This window comes from Poromitra crassiceps (assembly GCF_964638095.1).
Source record: "Poromitra crassiceps genome assembly, chromosome: 3".
NCBI lineage: Eukaryota > Metazoa > Chordata > Actinopteri > Beryciformes > Melamphaidae > Poromitra > Poromitra crassiceps.
The window spans coordinates 54,971,743-54,993,356 of NC_139625.1; the positions used below are offsets into that span (position 1 = coordinate 54,971,743).

General features: G+C 44.1%; 1 protein-coding gene across 1 annotated transcript in view; it reads left to right on the forward strand.

Annotated features, from left to right (window-relative positions):
• The window catches only part of LOC310773161 (1-phosphatidylinositol 4,5-bisphosphate phosphodiesterase gamma-2-like), a gene marked incomplete at both ends in the record, with an annotated part of 30,005 nt that overhangs the window by 685 nt on the left and 7,706 nt on the right, over positions 1-21,614 (forward strand). The window contains 3 exons of the mRNA XM_083633071.1: positions 15,514-15,629; positions 19,419-19,653; positions 20,373-20,579. Of these exons, the coding sequence (XP_083489197.1) occupies positions 15,514-15,629; positions 19,419-19,653; positions 20,373-20,579 (558 nt within the window). The remainder of the gene's footprint in view (positions 1-15,513; positions 15,630-19,418; positions 19,654-20,372; positions 20,580-21,614) is intronic.

Genomic DNA, 21,614 nt, shown 5'->3' on the forward strand with positions numbered 1-21,614 from the left:
CAAAGTGGGCGTGTCGGCGCTAAATACCGGCGTACTCTTATCTTCCGACCTGCCGTTAATTTAGCGCCTTGCGCCTTTGAAAAGCAGGCCTATTCAATGGGCCAGTCCGTCCCCTCTCTCCTCTGTCACCCTTCTCTGTGTCACTCTCTCCCTCTCTCCTACTGACAGGAGCAGGCATTGGTGTGCGTTTACCAGTTTATTGTGAAATAAATCCTTCCGCGTTGAGTTACTGTCACAAGCCTGTGTGACAACGCTTCCAGCCTGGGTAAAACAACTCTGTCCGTACCGCTTTGAGGCTGCAGGCAGTCTGACAGGCACAATACGACTGTCTCTCTCTGACTGCCTGTGAATGCCCCAGCATGCAATTGGGTACTAAATTTCGCTACTAAATAGCAACCAAATGAGGCGAAATAGATATAAAAGGTCGATCTAAAATAATGTGTAATGGTAACACAGCCTGCAATTGTAGAACATTTCAATATTGGACCAAATAAATCATCGAAATTAAAACACCACCCTAAGTGAAACATATATGTCCTCCTGGGGCTATATATACCCCTTGTCGAGTTAACGTGATTTAGAGAAGTAACAGCGGAACGCGCTTCGGAACGCGCTTCTAATGGCATCTGCTATACTGTGATGTCCCTCCAATAACTTGGCCCTATTTCACATTTAGTTTTACAATAAAAACACATTTATGCAATGACTTGACATAATGTAGGGTATATTTATGTGCATCATCCTTCCTGCAGCAGGCGAGAGAAAATGATATCTTTCTGGACAAACTTTCACCAATCTAATAGGCTATATTTTTCTAGCTGATGCATAGAACATTATTTTCACTTTGATCTTGCTATAGTGTAGCGTATTTACATGCTTGCAGTATTGAAACTGCAGTTAGATTGGTTTGAGAAGCATAATAATATGGAATAATAGCCTATAATGCAGACAGACAGGCTGGATGAAGGGAGGGGGGGGGGGGGGCAGAGCGTTTGGCTTTCGTCTGGTTTTGCGGGATCACTGGAATTGGAGCTAAAAAGGCAAGCGTGCGATTCGTTTATTGCACTTATCCAATGAGCATGACAGTGCATAATTTTACGCCTAAAAGGCGTGGTTGTAATGCTTTGGGCTGCATCTAGCGCCAGCACGACGATATCAAGTGCGCCTTTCCACGCCCACTGCTTTGATCTGCGCCTGCCGCTCGGCCTAGAAACTGCGCCGATGCAACGATAGGGGCCTACATGTCCAGACAGGATCTAGAAAAACTAATTCACGCCTTCATCTACAGTAGGTTAGACTACTGCAATAGCCTTTTCTCTGGTCTCTCCAAAAAAGAACTTAGGCAACTTCAGCTCATTCAGAATGCTGCTGCTAGAGTTCTAAGACTAAGAAAGCTGATCATATCGCTCCAGTTCTTAAGTCCTTACACTGGTTGCCAGTGTGTCATAGAATAGATTTTAAAATACTGTTATTAGTCTATAAATCACTTAATGGCCTAGCCCTAGGCCCTAAATACATAGCTGAATTGCTCCCACGCTACGAACCCTCTAGAACTCTTAGGTCAGCAGGATCCACCTTATTAACTGTCCCTAGGATCAAATCAAATCATGGGAAGGCCACATTTACCCACTATGCTTCTGCTAGCTGGAACAAATTGCCTGAAGACCTCAGATCTGCCCCAACCTTACTTACTTTTAAAAATAGACTAAAGACTTTTATGTTTACCATCACTTTTAACTGCTGACAGCTGTTTCTCAATCACTATTATATGTGTGTGTAGTCATGTTTCTTATATAGTCTATTATGCAAACCCAATGAGTCCTCTATAAGTTTTTAGCTCTTTTTGCAACTGCTGCGCCTGTTGCTTAATGCACTTTTTATACCCTTTTTTTAAGTTTTGTTGTGATGCTTTTAAATGTCCATTTTATTCTATAGATAAATTGATTTATTCTATTATGCAGGGATGGAGTGTAAGTGTGCAGGGATGCAGTGTAAGTGAGCAGGGATGCAGTGTAAGTGTGCAGGGATGCAGTGTAAGTGTGCAGGGATGGAGTGTAAGTGTGCAGGGATGCAGTGTAAGTGTGCAGGTATGCAGTGTAAAGGGCTCATTATGCTTTGAATGCGAGTGTCCGCGCGGAAAAGTGACATCATATCAGCAGACACGCCCCTCCGCAAGGCTCCGTGCGGACGGTTTTCGCCTGGCCGTGCGCGCCCCGAATTTTGTAACTACGCGGACGCGGACGCGGACGCGGCTGGGCGGACAAAGTGGAGTTTTCAAGACTTGCGCTCAATTCCGCGAGCAGAAACCTGAACAGAGTATAAAAGCTCCACACGTTTCCTCGTCAGGATTCCGTGTCTCTCATTTCCGTGCGGCCGGCCAAAGCGTCAAGCATAATCCAGGCTTAAGTGAGCAGGGATGCAGTGTAAGTGTGCAGGGATGCAGTGTAAGTGTGCAGGGATGGAGTGTAAGTGTGCAAGGATGCAGTGTAAGTGTGCAACCCAATGAGTCCTCTATAAGTTTTTTGCTCTTTTTGCAACTGCTGCGCCTGTTGCTTAATGCACTTTTTATAAAGTTTTGTTGTGATGCTTTTAAATGTCCATTTTGTTCTCTTCTTTTATTCTTTTATTTTCCTGTCAACCATTTTATGTGAAGCACTTTGAATTGCCTCTGTGTATGAAATGTGCGATACAAATAAACTTGACTTGACTTGACTTGACTTGACACCTAAACTCGTCTCCATGTGGACATGGCCACTGTTTCACTCTCGTTTCCCGAAGGGGTGGTGTGTTTCAAAACGCCTGACCCCGCCCGCTTGGGACGCAGCGTCAATTACAACGAGCGTACCTACATACACACACACACACACACACACACACACACACACACACACACACACACACACACACACACACACACACACACACACACACACACACACGGACTGCAGCAGGACCCACTGCTAAACACCAAGGGCTGAAAGAAAAACACTATTAATCAGCCAGAAATTAGCCAGACATTACAAACAAATGTAACAAAACGTCTGAGTTCAATGTCGATACAAAGGGCTCAGGATGCTCTGGCTGTGTGTAATTCGTTTCTTGATGAATCAGCGGACGTTACTGTGGTAGGTTTGGTCGTGTTTTGCCTTGCATTGGCTGCGGGCACTGGTTTCCTGCTTGTGGAAGAGGGACAGCAATCTTCGCAAATATCGAGTTCTGAAATGCGTGTTTCAACATCCCGACCCAGTGATCCTTTGTATCGACAAATCCCACCAGTCACAATAGTGACCGTAATTTTTTTTCACTTATAAGGCTCTAAAAATGTTCCTGGATGATGTATCAATGCATTCCCAGCACATATTGAAAGAATAATGAAATATGTGCAGTGTCACATGTTTAGTGTAAATTGTCACAAGACCAGAGCTGTTTACTTCCTGCTTGCACCAGGCGAAGAGATTGGCTGCATCTAAGCTCCCAAACAAAAGGTTATTAAAGTATGTTAACATAAAGATAGGACAACAAGTTTTGCCACACATAATCTTGAAGGTGTCTAGTGTTGATATATGCATTTGCAATTACTCAACTTTGTTCAGTGTGGTCATAGAATGAGTAAACATGTTGACCGGTGGGATAACACAGTGGCTCACATACTACATACACATACATTAGGGATGGGTCATGATTTTCAAATGTACGTCAGCCACGCCAACTGGTTTGTCACAGGAGAACAAGGTTCAGACCAAGGGTGGGCAACTGGTGGCCCGTGGGCCGCATGTGGCCCCGACCTCACTCAGTGTGGCCCCTGGGTCAATTTACTTTTTCTTTTTAGAAGGCGGACGCTTTTGATTAGGTTAGGTTAGACCAGAGGTTCTCAAATGTTTTTCAGCCAAGGACCCCTTACAAGATAGAAAATGTACCGGGGACCCCCTCATTCTGATTTGTGATTTTGCGCTAAGCTTAATTGTTTCCACGTAACATAGCCTACTTGACTTTTAAATAGATAGGTTTGGTAGATTAGAATGTAATCCATGAACAATTTTAGATTTAAAGCATACAATATTTTCATTGAACTATGAAGCTTTTGCAAACAAAAAATGACAAAAACACAGTTTTTATTTTTATTTTTCTGAAAACTTTTCGCGGACTTCCTGGCAAAGTGCCACGGACCCCTGGGGGTCCCCGGACCCCATTTGAGAACCACTAGACCACCCAAATCTGTTTTTATTTTACTGTACATCCCAGAACATGGCGCTAATGGTGTTAGCATTGTCCATCCACATACTGTTTAATGTTAGCATTTGAGCTAACACTATTGTAACAAACTATATCCAGGATGCACATTGCACATGCAACATTACTAATCTGATTAACATGACATATTATATATGACACCCCATCAAATTGCTGTAGTGGGCTGTTATAAAGCTAGAGCAAAGTTTCTGGTGTCATTTCTGGTGGAATTATTAAATTTGAATATGAAAAATGTTAACACATTGACTGCCAGACGTTTTTTTTTGCTGTAGGTAGCTTCTGCCAAGCCGTTTTTTGAGGATTATGGCTCATTTTATAAGAGCCGAGGATTCGTTTCAGCTTGGAGTTTGTGAACATACAATATCTCAAAAGTACTAATAGAATGTGTACTTTCTCTGTCTAAAAGAGTTAGTTTGTAGAGTTAGTAGTTATGTAAGCATTAGCAGTTGAATACAGCATGGTTTTAGCGTGAAAAAGAATATTCAGAGATAAACGGCTTTTTGTGAAATTGGATGGAACTGTCACTTTAACCATTCATTTTTGGCTCTCTCTCTCTCTCTCTCCCTCCCCCTCTCGCTCTCTCTCTCTCTCTCCCTCCCTCTCGCTCTCCCTCCCTCTCTCTCTCTCTCTCTCTCTCTCTCTCTCTCTCTCTCCCTCCCTCTCGAGTTGCTTCAACTCCGCCCTCCGTGGGCGGACAAGCTTGTCACCAGTCAGTGCTTTGCTGCTCTCCTGTGCCTGTCTGGCCTGTCTGCACGGCCGCTGTTTGAGGAAGTCGGGAAGGACTCGCTCGTTTGGAGTTTTGGTTGAGAGAAGTTTTTGCGATTCTGGTCATATTTATGCTGCGTGTTTCAAAGTGTGTTCCTCCAACTGTAATCTATCACCCGATCATAGTAGATCGGCTGAATCTATTATGTAAATTTGCAATCCCGCATCGCCAGCAATCAGCGCGAAAAGGAGAATGGCTGGGCTGAGAATGGCTTGACAAGTTAAAAAAATGCTTTCCTTCCTCGCACTGTTGCCACTTAGTGGGTCGGTGGAATGGGTTGTAAACGTTCGGTGGCTCCAATAATTATATAAGAGATGTAAAAGGCTTAGATGCACAACCCACCGTCAAAAAAAAAAAATCGATGCCAAAAACGTGTAAACACGTTGTTGGCAGGGAACAGCTGGATTCTGAAAACGTGTTCATACGTTGTTGGCAGTGAATGAGTTAATGTTGGTATAATAAACTTTGATTACCAGTCATTTTGATCAAATTAGTAGCTATAATTGGGAGTGATGGTGTTACAGTAGGCTACTGGTGGAAGAGCACGGTCACAATCTGGCCCTCTGGTAGCGAGGAATTTTTTTTTCACACAAAAAAATCCTCGCTACCAGATGATGATGCCAATGACCCTCCGGGTTATAGCAGGTGAAGGTGAATAGCCTATTGGTACCAGTTTTCTCAATTAATTTACCATAACCCCTCCTTGCATGTGATAAAAGTTTCTCAGTGAATTATAGTTGATTGCCTCACCGAATAATCTGCTGGTTACCCAATTTTAGCATCAGAATTTGATGTCCTGGGGTGGCACGTCCATGCGTAATGACGTTTCTGCGCTGCGAAGCGCTGAGATTATAGTGTGCGATCAAGCGCAGTGAGTGTTTTAGCAGATAAGAGGTCCTTTTCAAAGCTCTTAGGGCAAAGTAATTGCGTGCTGCTGACGATAGGATAATGCCATCTATCCCCACATGTTAGCGCTGAAACGCCTGCTTTGGCATGTGGCACGCCTATGCCCAGTACTACAATTATAACAGGCATGTGCTTGTGCCTGCCCCCAATTTGCATTGTGCATGCCGTTAAACGAGCGCAAACGCTTAATTACCGCTTTTGGGTAAATAGGGCCCATTATTTGTGTGGACTGCAGAGCAGCATTGCAGTCCACGCACAGTACGGGAGGTAATTAATTAATGCTGATAGATGTGGGCCGGGTGCAGCGAGCTTGAGAAACGAGAGAGAGCAACCATAACCCTAACCCTTAAAGGAGAATTTTGGTTTTTTACACCACGGTCCTCATTTCCAGGTTAAAATATGATGTTTTACTCACCGAAATAGTTTGGCTTCATTCGGATGCCCACGGAAGATTTTGAGCTCCGAGTAGTCTCCTCAAACAGGCTATAACGAGAGCCTGCGGCCAGCGTGGGGCATGATGGACGGGAGTGCACGCGCTCTCTAAATGACACTTTTTCTGTCAGATCACGGTTAACTCATTGAGTGCCAGCCACTTTTGGAGAACGGACGCTCCCAGTGCCAGAGTTTCAGAGCGTTTTCAGTGATTTCTCGAGGCCCACAGAATATTGTGTGATATTACTATGTAAACACCGAACACGCACAAAGAACGAGGAGACTCTCTTCTATCATCTGCAAAAAAAAGTTTATTGATCCCATTTTCCGTTCTTTAGTTATGAGCCGGAGAAGATAGCTTGATTTAGCCAAAAACAGCAATTTTTTTCTAGAAGCTGAGATATTGAGCCTTTTGTTAAATTAAACATTTCAAGCACATCATTGACTCTGAAGCTAATATTTTCTGATATAATGACACCTCAAAAATAATTTCCTTCAATAAAAGAGTGAAAACAAAGGAATTTTGTTTGGCCAAATAATATGTTTTAGCTGCAACCAGCAGCGCTGGCCCCTGCGTGCGCAGACCCTACACCTTCTTGCTGGTCTTGATTTACTGCTGGTGGGCATCAGATAGCCTATTCTAGCTTGTTTGCTCTCTATGCATCGAGCCTGCTGCTGCCTGGGTGTGTGTGTACTGTCAATGGTTGTATACTGTAGTGCCCTGCGTGCCCCACCCCCCTCCTCCTCCTCCTCCGTGGTGGGAGGAGTCGAGTGTCTCTGCTGCGGTTTGCTCTGAGTTTGATCTGCACTGAAAAGTCCGCTGCCTGCATCCCCCTGCTTTTTTACAGCGTGTCCCCAGCTCCCAGCTGAGAATAATGTAACTTTTCAGAAAGACGCTGGTGTCGCCGTGTCGGCAACTAAATCATATGGATGGACTATCGCAGCGGACACGGATGGGGCTCAATTGTGGCAGCAGATGACTGCTATTAACTCATTGAGTGCCAGCCACTTTTGGAGAACGGACGCTCCCAGTGCCAGAGTTTCAGAGCGTTTTCAGTGATTTCTCGAGGCCCACAGAATATTGTGTGATATTACTATGTAAACACCGAACACGCACAAAGAACGATGAGACTCTATTGTATCAGCAGCAAAAAAAAGTTTATTGATATCATTTTCCGTTCTTTAGTTATCAGCCGGAGAAGATAGGTCAAAAACAGCAAAAACAGGCGTTTCCATCTAGAAGCTGAGATATTGAACCTTTTGTGAAATTAAGCATTTCAAGCAAATCACTGACTCTGAAGCTAATATTTTCTGACCTGAAACATCTGAACAGTAATTTCCTTCAATATAACAGCACCCCTACCCCCCTCTACTGCAAACTCCTCCTCCGTGGGTGTGTCTCTGGTGGCTCTGCTCGCTCTGAGTGCTGCGTGTGTCAGGCGAGTCTCTGCTGCCTGGATGGCGGCCGCTCGTCGGGGGAGTCTGGATCGGGCTCGCTCGTTTCTGGGGTTTCGGTTGTGAGCTGGGATGAAGCTGCGTCCGATTCTGGGCTTTCTGGGCTTTCTGCTGCGCGTTTCAAAGTGTGCTGCACCCAGAGTCTATTTTCGGAGTCCCCCACCGTTGTGCGCCGGCTCCCAGCGCGACAGCGAAAAGCCAAACCATTCTCATGAGAATGGTTTCATCACGGCTTTTTCTGCTGTTTTTACTCAACTTTCTCTAATCTGGAGAGCACTGTCGCCACCTAATGGGTCGGTAAAATAGGTTATACACATTCAACATGCCCCAAAATTTTACAGGAGATATATTAGGCTTTGATCCACGTCCCACCGTCAAAAAACGCAATTGACGACAATCGTCGTCATTGGCACTCCACGTGACTAAACGAATTGACGACGATTGTCGTCATTGGCACTCAATGAGTTAACATAGACGGTATTGGCGCCCACTTTAAGCACCAGCCAGCCAACCCGCCAGCCTCTGCAAGCAGATCCGTGTAAAACGTAACACTGAAACGTGACTATGGAGCTAAAAATAGATTATTTTTGGACACCCGACCCAGCGAAAACAACAACAACAACATGGGATAGTTTAATGTCCCGATTATGAAGCAACCCAATCGCCAGAATAAAATGTAAAAAAAACAGAATATTATGTAGCTCCACTATCAACTCAATCAATTTGAATATAGGCTATACTATCCTATATAGCCTATAATTTTATAATCATGTTTTCCAGTTACTCCTGAGCAAACGAGTCAACTAGAACCTAGAATAATTTAAATATTAGTAAGTTATGAAAAATAAATATTAATTAATTTCTGGTAATATGCAATATGATGATAAAATAGTATATATATGCGAATCTGCAGACTTCGATCAATCTGTTTGAACCACAAATAGTTTTATTATCACAGTTGGCCAAAATGATCAAGTAATGAGTGGTCAAGTCAAGTCAAATTTTATTTATATAGCACCTTTCATACACAAAGGCAATTCAAGGTGCTTTACAAAAAAATAATCGAAAAAACAAGCAGCAAAGCAATGCACATATAAAAAACACATAAAAAACACAGCCGACAGTTTTAGTTAAAATATATACTCAAATTAACAAACATGAAACATTATTTCTGTTTTAAATAAGTTACAAGGCATTCTTCAGTATTATTATTACATGTACAGTCCATTTGTTGGAAATGTACAGGAAAAAAAATTTAGAAAAATTACAGGCCGAGAGAGGCAGTAGTTTAGTAGCAGTTAAAAGCAAGAGTAAACATAAAGGTCTTTAGCTTGGATTTAAAAATAGGCAGAGTAGGGGCAGATCTAATGTGTTCAGGGAGTTTGTTCCAGTTATGAGAGGCATAGTGGGAGAACGCGGCTTCACCATGTTTTGATTTGGTCCTCGGGACAATTAGTAGACCAGTGCCTGAAGATCTCAGGGATCTGGATGGTTCATAGTGTAGAAGCATTTCAGAGATGTAGTGTGGGCCTGACCCGTTGAGAGATTTGTAAACTATTAGCAGAATTTTAAAGTCTATTCTAAGATTTACTGGCAGCCAATGCAGGGATTTGAGAACTGGTGTAATGTGTTCAGCTTTCTTGGTTCTTGTTAGAACTCTAGCAGCCGCATTCTGAATGAGCTGTAGTTGTTTAATAGCTTTTTTGGGAAGACCATTGAAAAGACTGTTGCAGTAGTCTAGCCTGCTAGAAATGAAAGCATGAATTAGTTTTTCAAGATCTTGTTTGGACATATAGCCTCTAATCCTTGCTATATTTTTTAGATGATAGAAGGCAGATTTTCTTATAAGCTTGATGTGGGAGTTGAAATTTAGATCAGAGTCAATAATAATGCCAAGATTTTTTACCTGGTCCTTTGGCTTCAAAGATAGGGATTCGAGGTGAGCAGTAACTTTGAGCCTATCTTCTTTTTTGCCGAAGACAATTATCTCTGTTTTGTCTTTATTAAGTTGGAGAAAATTCTGGCACATCCAATCATTAATTTGCGCATGGCACTGACACAGTGTCTCTATGGGGGCATAGTCATCCGATGAGAGGGCTATGTAGAGTTGGGTGTCATCTGCATAGCTATGATAAGCTATTTTGTTTTTTTTGCATAATTAGGCCCAGAGAGAGCATATAAAGGTTAAACAGGACAGGACCTAAAATTGATCCTTGGGGTACCCCACATGTCATTTTGGTTTGGTCAGATGTGTAGTTGCCAATGGAGACAAAGTAGTTCCTGTCTTGCAGATAAGATCTGAACCACTCTAGGACCGTGCCGGAAAGCCCGACCCAGTTTTCCAGTCTGTCCAATAGAATTTCGTGGTCAACCGTATCAAAGGCAGCGCTGAGGTCTAGTAACACTAAGATTGAGATTTTACCTGAATCAGTGTTCATTCAGATGTCATTTATAACTCTGATAAGCGCAGTTTCGGTGCTATGATGGGGTCGGAAGCCTGATTGGAAAGGATCTAGGAGGTCATTGGAGGATAGAAAGGTATTGAGTTGTTGGTAGACAGTTTTTTCGAGTATTTTGCTAATAAAGGGAAGATTTGATATTGGTCTGTAATTGCTGATTATAGAGGGGTCGAGGCTACGCTTCTTTAGCAAGGGCTTAACAACTGCAGTTTTTAGAGATTTTGGAAAAATGCCTGTAAGAAGAGAGGTATTAATTATCTTCAGTATGTCGGTCGCCAGGCAACTGTAGACATTTTTTAGAAAGCTTGTTGGCAGGGTGTCTAGGCAACACGATGAGGATTTAAGGCCTCGTATCGTTTCTTCTAGTTTCTTGTGGTCAATGACATTGAACTGAGTCATGTTAATTAAGCACCTATTCTGTGGGTGCGGCGGAGCCACATTTGTTCTTGATGTGGAAATAGTTAGTCTGATATTTATAATTTTATCCCTAAAGAAGGTCGCAAATTCATTGCATTTGACATTGGATAGAAGATCAGGGGCAATTTGTGGGGGGGGGGTTTGTCAGCCTGTCAACAGTGGCAAAAAGAGTGCGAGCGTCATTGGTGTTTTTGCTGATAATGTCGGAGAAGAAGAATTTTCTGGAATTTTTTAGTTCCTGGTTGTAGGAGTGAAGACTATTTTTATAGATGTCATAATCGATGTGAAGTTTAGTTTTCCGCCATTTGCGCTCGGCTTTCCTACAATCTCTTTTTTTGTTATTTACAGAGGGAGCGTTTCTCCATGGTGCTTTTTTCTTACTGGAGATTAGTTTAGATCTAATGGGAGCTACAGCATCAATAGCCTTTAGGGTTTTAGAATTGAAGTTATCTAGGAGATCATTGACAGAGGCTGAGGAGAGGGAAGGGGCCAGCGAGAAAGCCTCCATGAACCGTGTGCTAGTGCTCTCGTTGATGTGACGCTTTTTGATGGTTTTTGACCGAGTAAGAGCGATAGGGGTGATCTTGAGTTCAAGAAAGATACAGAGATGGTCGGACAGAGCAACATCACTAGCTGAAAGAAACGATGACTCAAAGCCCTTGGTGATAAATAAATCTAGGGTATGGCCTCGATTGTGAGTGGGCCCAGAGACATGTTGTAACAGGTCAAAAGTGTCAAGGAGGTTATTCAATTCTTTGGCATTATTATCATTGGGGTTGTCAATATGAATATTAAAATCTCCTGCAATAGTTAAACAGTCATGTTCTATGGAGATTATAGAAAGGAGTTCTGAAAATTCATCAAAAAAACTACTAGAGTACTTAGGTGGTCTGTATATAATCAGTAGTAAAATAGAGGGAGAGCACTTCAGAACAGCGGCCAGATATTCAAACGATGAAAAGTCGCCAAACGATACCTGCTTGCATTGAAAAACATCAGAGAAAATAATAGCTACTCCTCCCCCCTTCTTACCGACTCTGGGGGCGTCAATGTAGTTAAAGTTAGGTGGGGCTGACTCATTAAGAACATATTCCCTGTTGTTTAGATCAAGCCAGGTCTCTGTGAGGAACATGAGGTCCAGTTTATGACTCGTAATCAGATCGTTTATTAGAAGCGACTTGCTTACAAGTGACCTAATATTTAGCAGTGCAGCCTTGATAGTTGCATTGCTGGGTTGATTTTGTAAATGCTTTTCAGAGTGTCCCTGGAGAACAGATACTAGGCTTGGTCCTGGAACAGGACGTGCTGAGAGATAATCTTTGTTTGTTCTGTAGCTAATCAGGGTGGGGATAGCTAGACATTTGATCGTTTCATGATGCTCTGTAACCTTGTTTTTGGGGCAGGAAATTATTTTTTCTTCAGTTTTCCCCTTTGGGGCGGGCAGGGAGATTGAGGGAAAGGTGAGCGGGTGGGAGGGGGAGGTGGTTTTGAGGGTGGGGGGTCGGAACAAGGAGGTCTTGGGGGTGGGGAGGAGCGAGGGGGTCTTTGGGGTGGGGAGGAGCAGGGGGTGCTGGCTATGCTGGCATGAGTCTGTTTAGCCAGTGTGTTCATGGATGGAGAGGGCTGATTAGCCAGCTCATTTAAGCGAGGGGGTCTTTGGGATGGGGGGGGGGCGAGGATTAGCCAGTTCTTTTAGGCCAGGCGGAGGGGTGCACTGCAGGCTAGCTAGTCCAGCGTCAGCCCGCTCAAACAGTTTGTTGGAGGTGCGGAGCGGGCTAGCTAGACTAACATTAACCTCCTCAATTAGCTTGTTCATGCCAGCTGAGAATGGCAGTAGGTGGATGGAGGGGGAAAGGGAGGAGGGCGATGAGAGGGAGGTGGAGGAGTGGAGGGGGGGGGGAAATGAGGTCTCCAAGGAAACAGCTGGGGGGGCGTCGCTCCCTGCCGGGTCCAAGGAAACACCTGGGGGGGCGTCGCTCTCCGCCGGGTCATCAGGCCGTTGAGCTGCGGTGGGGGGCGAGAAGAGGGAGGTGGGAGAGTGGAGGGGAGGGGGAAAGAGTGGGGAAGGGGGGGTGGAGGAGAAAGGGGGGGTGGAAGAGAGGAGGGGAGGGGAGAAGATGAAGTCGTCGTCGTTTGGTGGAGCGTCGACCAGTTGAGCCGCGGCGTCGACCTGTAGAGCCAGGACAGCTGCTGCAGGAGGCGTGGCGTCGTCCAGTTGAGCCGCGGCGTCGAAATGTAGAGCCGGGGCGGCGGCAGAAGGTGGGGCTACGACCTGTAGAGCCGGGACAGCGGCTGCCGGGACAGCGGCTGCCGGATGTGTGGCGTTGGTCAGTTGGGCCGGGGCGGCGGCAGGAGGTGGGGCGTCGTTGGTCAGTTGGGCCGGGGTGGCGGCAGGAGGTGGGGCGTTGACCTGTAGAGCCGGAGGTGTGGCGACTGCCGGAGGTGTGGCGTCGTTGGTCAGTTGGGCAGGGTCGGCAGCTGGGCCGGAAGCTGCGTCGATCTGAGCATGGTCGGTGGCTGCAGGTGGAGCAGGGCTGGAGGAGAGCTCTGTGGCCGCTGCGTCAGGCTGTCTGCCTTGGGGAGGCTTTAGAGGGATCTTGACCTTGTAATAGTCCACCGTGTATAGTAGATTAGAACTCAGTAAAGCCTCGCCAGCACTATTGAGATAGCGCCCGTCCGCAGTGAAGAGGTGCTCACGCTGCCAGAACAAATTAAAATTCTCAATAAAGTTTACTTTATGTAGTGGGCAGGCGGTGGAAAGCCATGAACTTAGGCCTAGTAGTCTGCTGAAGCGGTTCGTGCCCTGAGATGGTAAAGGGCCACTGATAAAAGCCTCAATGTTTAGAGAGGCTAGCATATTCAGCAGATTGGCAAAGTCAGATTTAAGTTTCTCTGATTCTTGCTTATAAATAACATTTTTTCCAATGTGCAGGATCACCCTTGTCACAGCTTTGTGAGATGTTAGTAGCTCTGTGATTTTTCCTGTTATGTCAGAGATTGCGTCTTGAGGGAAGCAGTATGTTTTGGAATTTCTCCAACTCCTGATGTTTTTCACTGTATAATCGCCTACTATCAGGGTTGTTATGGCTTGAGTGTCCTTGGGCTTTGAGGCACTGTTTCTTCCCTGAGGCCTTGTGCTAGCGCTAGCCTGATTTTCCTTCTCATGGTGGAGCTGGGCAGCTATGTCAGCTGGAGGTGATCGAAGCAGGCCAAAACGATTCTCAAGTTGCAATTCCATTAGCGGAGGAGGGGGGGCTGTTCCTCCTCTCGTGACAGTAGTCCATGACCACTCGTTTTGGGGTTTGTGGTTAAGCAGTTGACGACCCTCCTCTCTCGTGCGGAGAGCCCGTGTCCGGTCATTAGCTTGCCGAGCCGAGCACCGCAGGCTGGAATTTAGGGAGGGCCAGCCTGTTGCTGAGCTGATTTCTGGGTTTTGTGGAGTAATTGTGGATTCGGAAATCACTAATCTCTTTGGGATATGTCTTTGTTTATGCTTCGGGCTCGCAGTTTGGTTAGCGATGTTAGCAAGGGCTTTCTCCGGAGCTGGCAGGCTAGCCGCATCAGCTAGCTCTAGGTTAGTAGCCATAGCAGTTTGACTCGGTAGCAGTGAGTCAGCATCCCTGGGAGCTAATGATAATGTACTCACGTTGCTCGTGACATTCCGTGCAATTTGACTCGATGGCAGTGAGTTCTTTGAGAGATGAAATATCGTTGTTTCCAGTACGGCAATCCTTTGAAGATGATCACAGCAGCTTATATGAGGCATATTGTCCGACAGTCTCCGGAGTGCTAGGCTATGCTAGGCTATACTTAGCCTGGGTGAGCTCCGAAAGTGCTGTTAGTGGTGATTTCATAAAAATAGGATAACGATTCAAAATGAAAGATCGTTACTAGAAAGTGGCGTAGTAGTAAAATCAGGGGGATAAAAGAAAAAAGAAAGTTTCGTAGTTAAAAAGCAAAAAGCTGGCAGAGAAGCAGGAGCAAGCAGAAAGGCGACTGTTTCTCTATCGGCAGTAAGGAGGAAAACCTTGGTGTCCCATTTCCTAGGTGATTGTTTTCAATCCCTACCCCTTGTGGCTCCGTTTTGAAGGGCAAGGGCCAAAGTGAGGGACACTAAAAAACAAGGGGTAGGGGTAAAAATAAGAATTGGGATTGTGCCTTAGTCTCTTTTATATAGTGAGTAAGGTGTTAAACACCATGATCATTGAGTTGGTTGAAAAACAAAGTCTTTATTTTAAGTTATATTCTGGAAATTAACTTCATTAGTCAACCAAAGTTTACTATAGAAGTGAATGGGGGCAACATCATGCGCCCTGCATCTAATGTATTGGTTACCTGATCATCATTGCAGGGGGATACTCACACGCACGCACGCGCACACACACACACACACACTGTATTATAGGCTACTTGAATATTGGGGGGATGTATCCTTTATCTCACCCTGTTGTATCTTTGCTTTCGTCATGACACTATATAAGAAGTAACACAAATTACATGGAATAACCATTGCCACGATTTTGCATCACTCCATCCGTGGCTGTACCCCATCTAGCCACAACCCAGGGATGCCTGGCCCCGCGGTTGCCACACACGGTCCGGGGCTGAATTTGCCCTTGTTTACACAAGTAACTGTACTTCCAAGTAAAGAATGTGTGTACTTTTCCCACCTCATGAGTTTACCCTTTTGGGTGCTGCATACACACCGGTCCCAAATGGAGCTTCCTATCGTTAATATAAAGTCAGTTCCAGCAGAGTTGATCACATCCATCTGGGAGTTTTCACCTACCCTCACAGTTCCTACTTTCCTCTCTTCTCTGGTTCCAGTGAAGAACGGTAAAAAAGGGAAGGACTACGTGTTGAACCTGCAGGACATGGAGGAGGACAGTCTGCAGCTTGACTTGGCAGCAGACTCTCTGGAGGAGCTGTGGGAATGGTATCAGGTGGCTTGGGGCATCACATGGAAACAAAAGGCTAGTATGTCATGGTGGAGGGTGAACCTTTATTCATAATGTATATTAAACTGATGTCATATAAGTGTATGGTTCTTTTAAAATAAAAAATGCATGAATTCATATTTTCCTGAATTGATTTTTGTTTCTACTAGGCATCGATTCCTAGGCTCACCGTGCAGCTCGGCAAGCTGGCCCTGCAGCTCGCATATGCAGCGTCCTCGCCCGCTTTCAGCTTCTGCGTGGCCTCTTTATCTTTATCTTTATCTTTATTGTTTATTTGAACAGGGACAGTACACAATAAACATATTGCACCAGAGATAGCTAAGAGCTAATTTGCATCTGTAGTCCCTGGGCGCACAGAGTCCTGTGCGCACATAGTACATATAAAATACAGAAATAAAAGAAAATCCTAGTGTCTAAACAATCAATATACATGGTACAAAAAATGATAATACTTACTATCAGTAATATATAACACAGTAAAATATAACACATAGGTAGATAGCAATCCCCTAAGATCACATAGTGGTAAATGAGGAGATGATCAGAAATAAATACACAATGTCAGAACACAACAACATGAGACCACACTAATGCCTATAGGTGGCCACAGGACTGACCCTCTCTCAGCCACTTTTTGACAGAGCACTTAAAACCTTGCCTGCTCTATTGGCACGCTCAGCTCACAATTGCTCTACTTTGCATCACTGATGACATCACTCACTGATGACAGCCCAATGATGTCACAATGTCTATGACATCATCAATGATGTCCCATTTGCTCGAGTGTACCCAAAACCCACAATTGCTCGAGTGACCACACTGATGATGTCACAATGCCTATGACATCATCAGTCATGTTATAAGATGGTTTTGGTCAATAATGATGTCACTGATGACATCACTGATGATGTCATAGACGTTGTGACATCATCAGTGGGACAAAAATTTAAACAAACAGTGCCCACTTGCTTCCTTTGATATAATTCCTAGCTCGAGCGCTGCACGGCTTCGCCCTCCCTGTAGCTCCACCGCTGTGCGGGACCACTGCTCTTATGACATCACTGATGATGTCACAACTTCGCAGCACTGATGACCATAGATATATATAAAGGCTAGATAGCTTACCCGCACTGCCGGCCAATGAGAGCGACGTCGTCGCATGGCGGCCATCTTGCCACTGGGAGCTCAGCTTTATATATATCTATGGGTTAAAAAAACGCTAACATTTTATTATTATTTTTGGCTCCAAATTACACCAAACTTAAACCGAAGCATCATCATCATGAGATGAATTCACGCACCTAGTTTGATGCAGTTTCATCCATTTTCCTAGGAGTTATGAGCATCTGTTGTTGGGTTAGTATTATCTGTTGTCAGCAATCATAACTCCTAGGAAAATGGATGAAACTGCATGAAACTTTGTGCCTGAATCCCTCTCATGGCATAGATGCTTCGGTTTAATTTTGGTGTAATTTGGAGCCCATCAAAAAAATAGTGTTTTTAGTGTTTTTGGCCGTTTATTTGCCGTATCTCGGGAACGGAATATGCTTGTAATAAACCAAACCGTTTGTAAATCCGTCAAGATTTCAGCGAGTTATGAGTATTTTTGTCTGTGCAGGTCACTCACCCTCCAACAGCTACCATAGAACGTACACCGTGGCAAGATGGCGGCCGTTCAACGACGCTGGTGACTCCGCCTTAAGCCATCTAGCCTCTATATACAGTATATCTATGCTGATGACATCACCATTGCTCTTATGAGATCAGTGATGTCACAATGCACAATTACTCAAGTGAAATCACTGATGACATCACTTCCAGTTGAGTGACATCACTTCCGAGACAAAAATTGCAGACAGAGATTGCGAGCCCGCATAGCGGGCAAGCTTAAGAATCGATGCCTAGTAGAAACAAAAATCAATTCATGAAAATATGAATTCATGCACTTTTTTTTTTTTTAAGAACCATACCTCATATGACATCAGTTTAATATACATTAGCACCCTTTTATTAATAGATAGAAGTTTGGAGGTCATACTTTACTCACCTTGTTATTTTGCCTACATCATTGGCTACACTTTAGTCTCGACGCCAGACCCATGAGAGTTCTTTACGCTGATACACTACGTTACTGCATGCTGCAGAGCTCTCTCTGGGTCTGGGACACTTTCCCTCAGATGGCTGGTTATGGGAGGGAATCGTTCACTTGGCCAGTCATATGCCAGTGATGGTTTCAGTCCTCTCCAATCAGTAATGACTTTGCGATCAGACAACAGGGGAGGCGCAGCCCATTTGCTCTCTCATCGGTGCTACGACCTGTCACTCAATTTCAACCCGCCTTCAAAACCAGCAGTGGCTGTTAATTAACTGGCACAGACTCACTTACAGTATGTAGTATGCGCAGCGCAGCAATTCAATGTAATATTTGAGTCTGGGGAGAGACTAGCTACACTTAAACTACAGAATAACTTTTTGGGGGCATTTTTTGTTTTAATTTGATAGTTTACAGTAGAGACTGACAGGAAATAGTGTAACTAAAATCAGGAGTTAGGATGGCGGTCTGTCAGTTTTGTCACTACTCTACGTGATCTGTGTCGCCTTGGAGATCTGAGTTGCACATGTGCACTGTCGCTGCCCGAGCTGTAGATGAGTCACGGACTTGCGTTTTACGGCACATACCAAATTGATGTGTATCTTCAATTGGAAAGTCAAATGTAATCGTTTCACACTTGAATAGCATTAGCCGACTGGACTATTAGCTACTTTGTTTCACCCAAGCTAGATATCAGTATGTGAAACGAGACTGAGACTGAGCTCGGGTTGACAGCGACAGTGCGCATGCGCGACTCAGATCTCCCAGCGACTCGTGGGAAGTGGGGGTGCTTAGGGTGCTGAGCACCCTCTGCTGTTTTGTATTGGAATTGCAATGTAAAAAAAAATATATATATATATATATATATATGTATATTTATGATTAAAATGTGTTTTATATGCTTTATACTGCGATATTTAGGGTTTAGTTGAAGACTATGAGCAAGCAAGGAGGGTGGAGATGTTATTTTTTTATGTTTGGTTTATAATAATAACATAATAAAATATAATAATAATAAGTTCAATGTTTCTGCCTGTGTTGCTGTCTGTAGTAGTGTAAAACGACCTAAAGGCAGAGCAGGTGGTGACATGAAAGTGAATGAGGAAAGGAGAAAATACTGAATAATGACATCACAACAATCCCCCATATAAATGGGAGCTCGGGCTCTGTTTCTCTGTCCCACTGTGATTGTCCCACTGTGATGTCATAAATCCCACTGTGACATCATCCATGATGTCATAAATAAAATCCCACTGACATCATCAGTGATGTCATAAATCCCACTATGACATCATCAGTGATGTCATAAATCATACTGTGACATCATCTGTGATGTCATAAATCCCACTGTAACATCATCAGTGATGTCATAAATCCACTGATGACATCATCAGTGATGTCATACATCTGACATCATCAGTGATGCTGGTCTCATTGGCCACACAGCAGCTGAGTTGCGGGCAAAGCGGCGCAGCGGCCGAGCTGCGAGCTGCAGGGGTAGCTCAGCGAGCTGCAGGACGGGCGAGGCCGCGAAGCAGCCAAGCAAGCGACCGTGCAGAGCGGGCGAGCCTAGGAATCTTGCGCGCCTATATAATTAATGTTAATTTAAAATGAGATATTCCTCTAAATATGGCTAAAACACATCCAAAAAGCGTCTACTTTTTTTACTCCCTTCTTTGCAGCACCCCCTACTTCAAAAGAGTTCCAGCGTCCCAGCCAACAGGAAGTGTCACCCTGCAAGTCAATCACAGCAAGAGGAAGTGGAAAGATCACAGATCAAGCCAGAGAAGAAAGTGCAAAGAACACGTTCTTGGTTCAAGAAGAAAGAGGTTGAAGAGGTTGAAAAGGTTGCGGAGGAGATGTCAAAGCTGGTGGTCTACTGTCAGAGCAAACCCTGCAAGAAGGAAGACACACTCGGTACAAGACACACACACACACACACACACACACACACACACACACACACACACACACACACACACACACCATTTTATGGTGGGAATAAAAATTTTAAGCTTCTGACTATACACACCATAGAAACCCAAGTGTTAGATATTGCTAGATAACTTGATCTAAATGTGTCAGATGCTTCTTGCCCCATCAAGAATAGAATTTTGGAGGAAATCTTGAATACTATTTTATTTTTATTTTTTGCAAGAAGATGGTCAATCACTCGCAAATTTTGCCCCCCCGCTCTAAAAATGGGGGCATTTACAAAATTTAGGGGGCACTTAAAAAAGTAATTACTGCTTAAAGTTGCTAAAGCGTAGTGTGGACAACAACGCACTGTTTGTGTGTGTTTTCTTCATCTTCTTCTGGCAACCAGCTTGCAGGTGTTGTGTGTGTGTGTGTGTGTGTGTGTGTGTGTGTGTGTGTGTGTGTGTGTGTGTGTGTGTGTGTGTGTGTGTGTGTAAGATTTCTATAATTTTCTTTTTATTCAAATCATTTAATTTTAAATGAATTGAATGAAAACAAAAGTACAGAAATCTTGGGGCAATTTCTGCCGCTGGATCATGGTTTTTAGGGGCATTCTGAGATTTCTTGAGGGCATTTTTGCCCTTGCCCCTGGGTAAATTCCTACACTGCTCCTCCATGTACCAACCTATGATGAATCCCTCCCTCCCATAATTGTGCAGACCCAGAGAAATGCAAGTACAAGTACAACGAGGTCCGTTCCTTTACGGAGAACAAGGTACAAAAACAGGAAAACATGCCGAAGTACAACTGCAAGGCCCTGAGTCGAGTCTACCCTAAAGGCGATCGTGTGGATTCAACCAACTATGACCCTTATCCCCCGTGGGCCAGCGGCTGCCACATGGTGGCACTCAACTTCCAGACAGGAGGTAAGTCGATGAGGTTCATGAAGTACATGACCAAACAGCGGAAAAAATCTTTAACAACTGATTCCATACTTATTTTAGCTGACCTTAAAGGAATAGTTAATCCAAAAATAAAACTGTTGTCATTTACTCATCCTCACGTCAGTCGAAACATTGGTGAAGATTGTATGTCCACATAACACACAGCAAGGTATCTACTGTAGCGTAGCTCCATGTCAGCCTTCTCCAAAAAACAGAAGTTAATGATTCTTTAGAGTTCCCAAAAGTGTGTGTGGAGGGGCGGGACATAAAATTACTCCAAACAGCTTGGGGAGCATAATGTTCTGAAGCCAAACAATTGCACTTTCAGCTAAAAAGACCATTACCAATATTTAGCACAATTCACATGAAGTCTAGTGCCAAATACTTAATTAATACATATTTTTTAAGTGGCACTATCTGTTACTTTAGGAAGAATAGAAACCGCACACTCTGGCTCCGATGCAATGAATTTAATAAAAGGACAACGTTTCGGCCTGGTGGCCTTTGTCAAGTCATGTACTGTACAAACAAGGTGAAGAGCACAGTCTTGTAACAGAGACACACCTAGACCACAGGTGCAGCCAATCAATTAGAATCAGTCAGTCAGTTACTGCAAGTGAATGAGAACTTACAAGTGATCTAAATGTGAAGAGCACAATTTTTCAATGACAAAAAGGTACAAAAAGGAACCTTTACAGCCAAACAAACAATGAATGGTAAAAACCATCCAAGAGTGAGAATTCACAAAGGAGATGGTGTTACAAAGTTACAATGGACCTTTTTCACAGCTGCCACCCTGCATCCAAAAGGCAGGAAAAACAGAGGTGCAACCAACCCACCAACCAGGGACCCAGGACCAGAACACCTAAATGAACCAAAGACAGGAGACCCGATTGAGGTTTTGGTGCAACCATGCCACTTCCACCCAAGACACAAAATGGCCGCTGCGAAAGAGGCCCACCGAAAAAAAAACATAGTGGGCCAAACAAGGCTAGTACAGTGGAAACAAATTCCAAA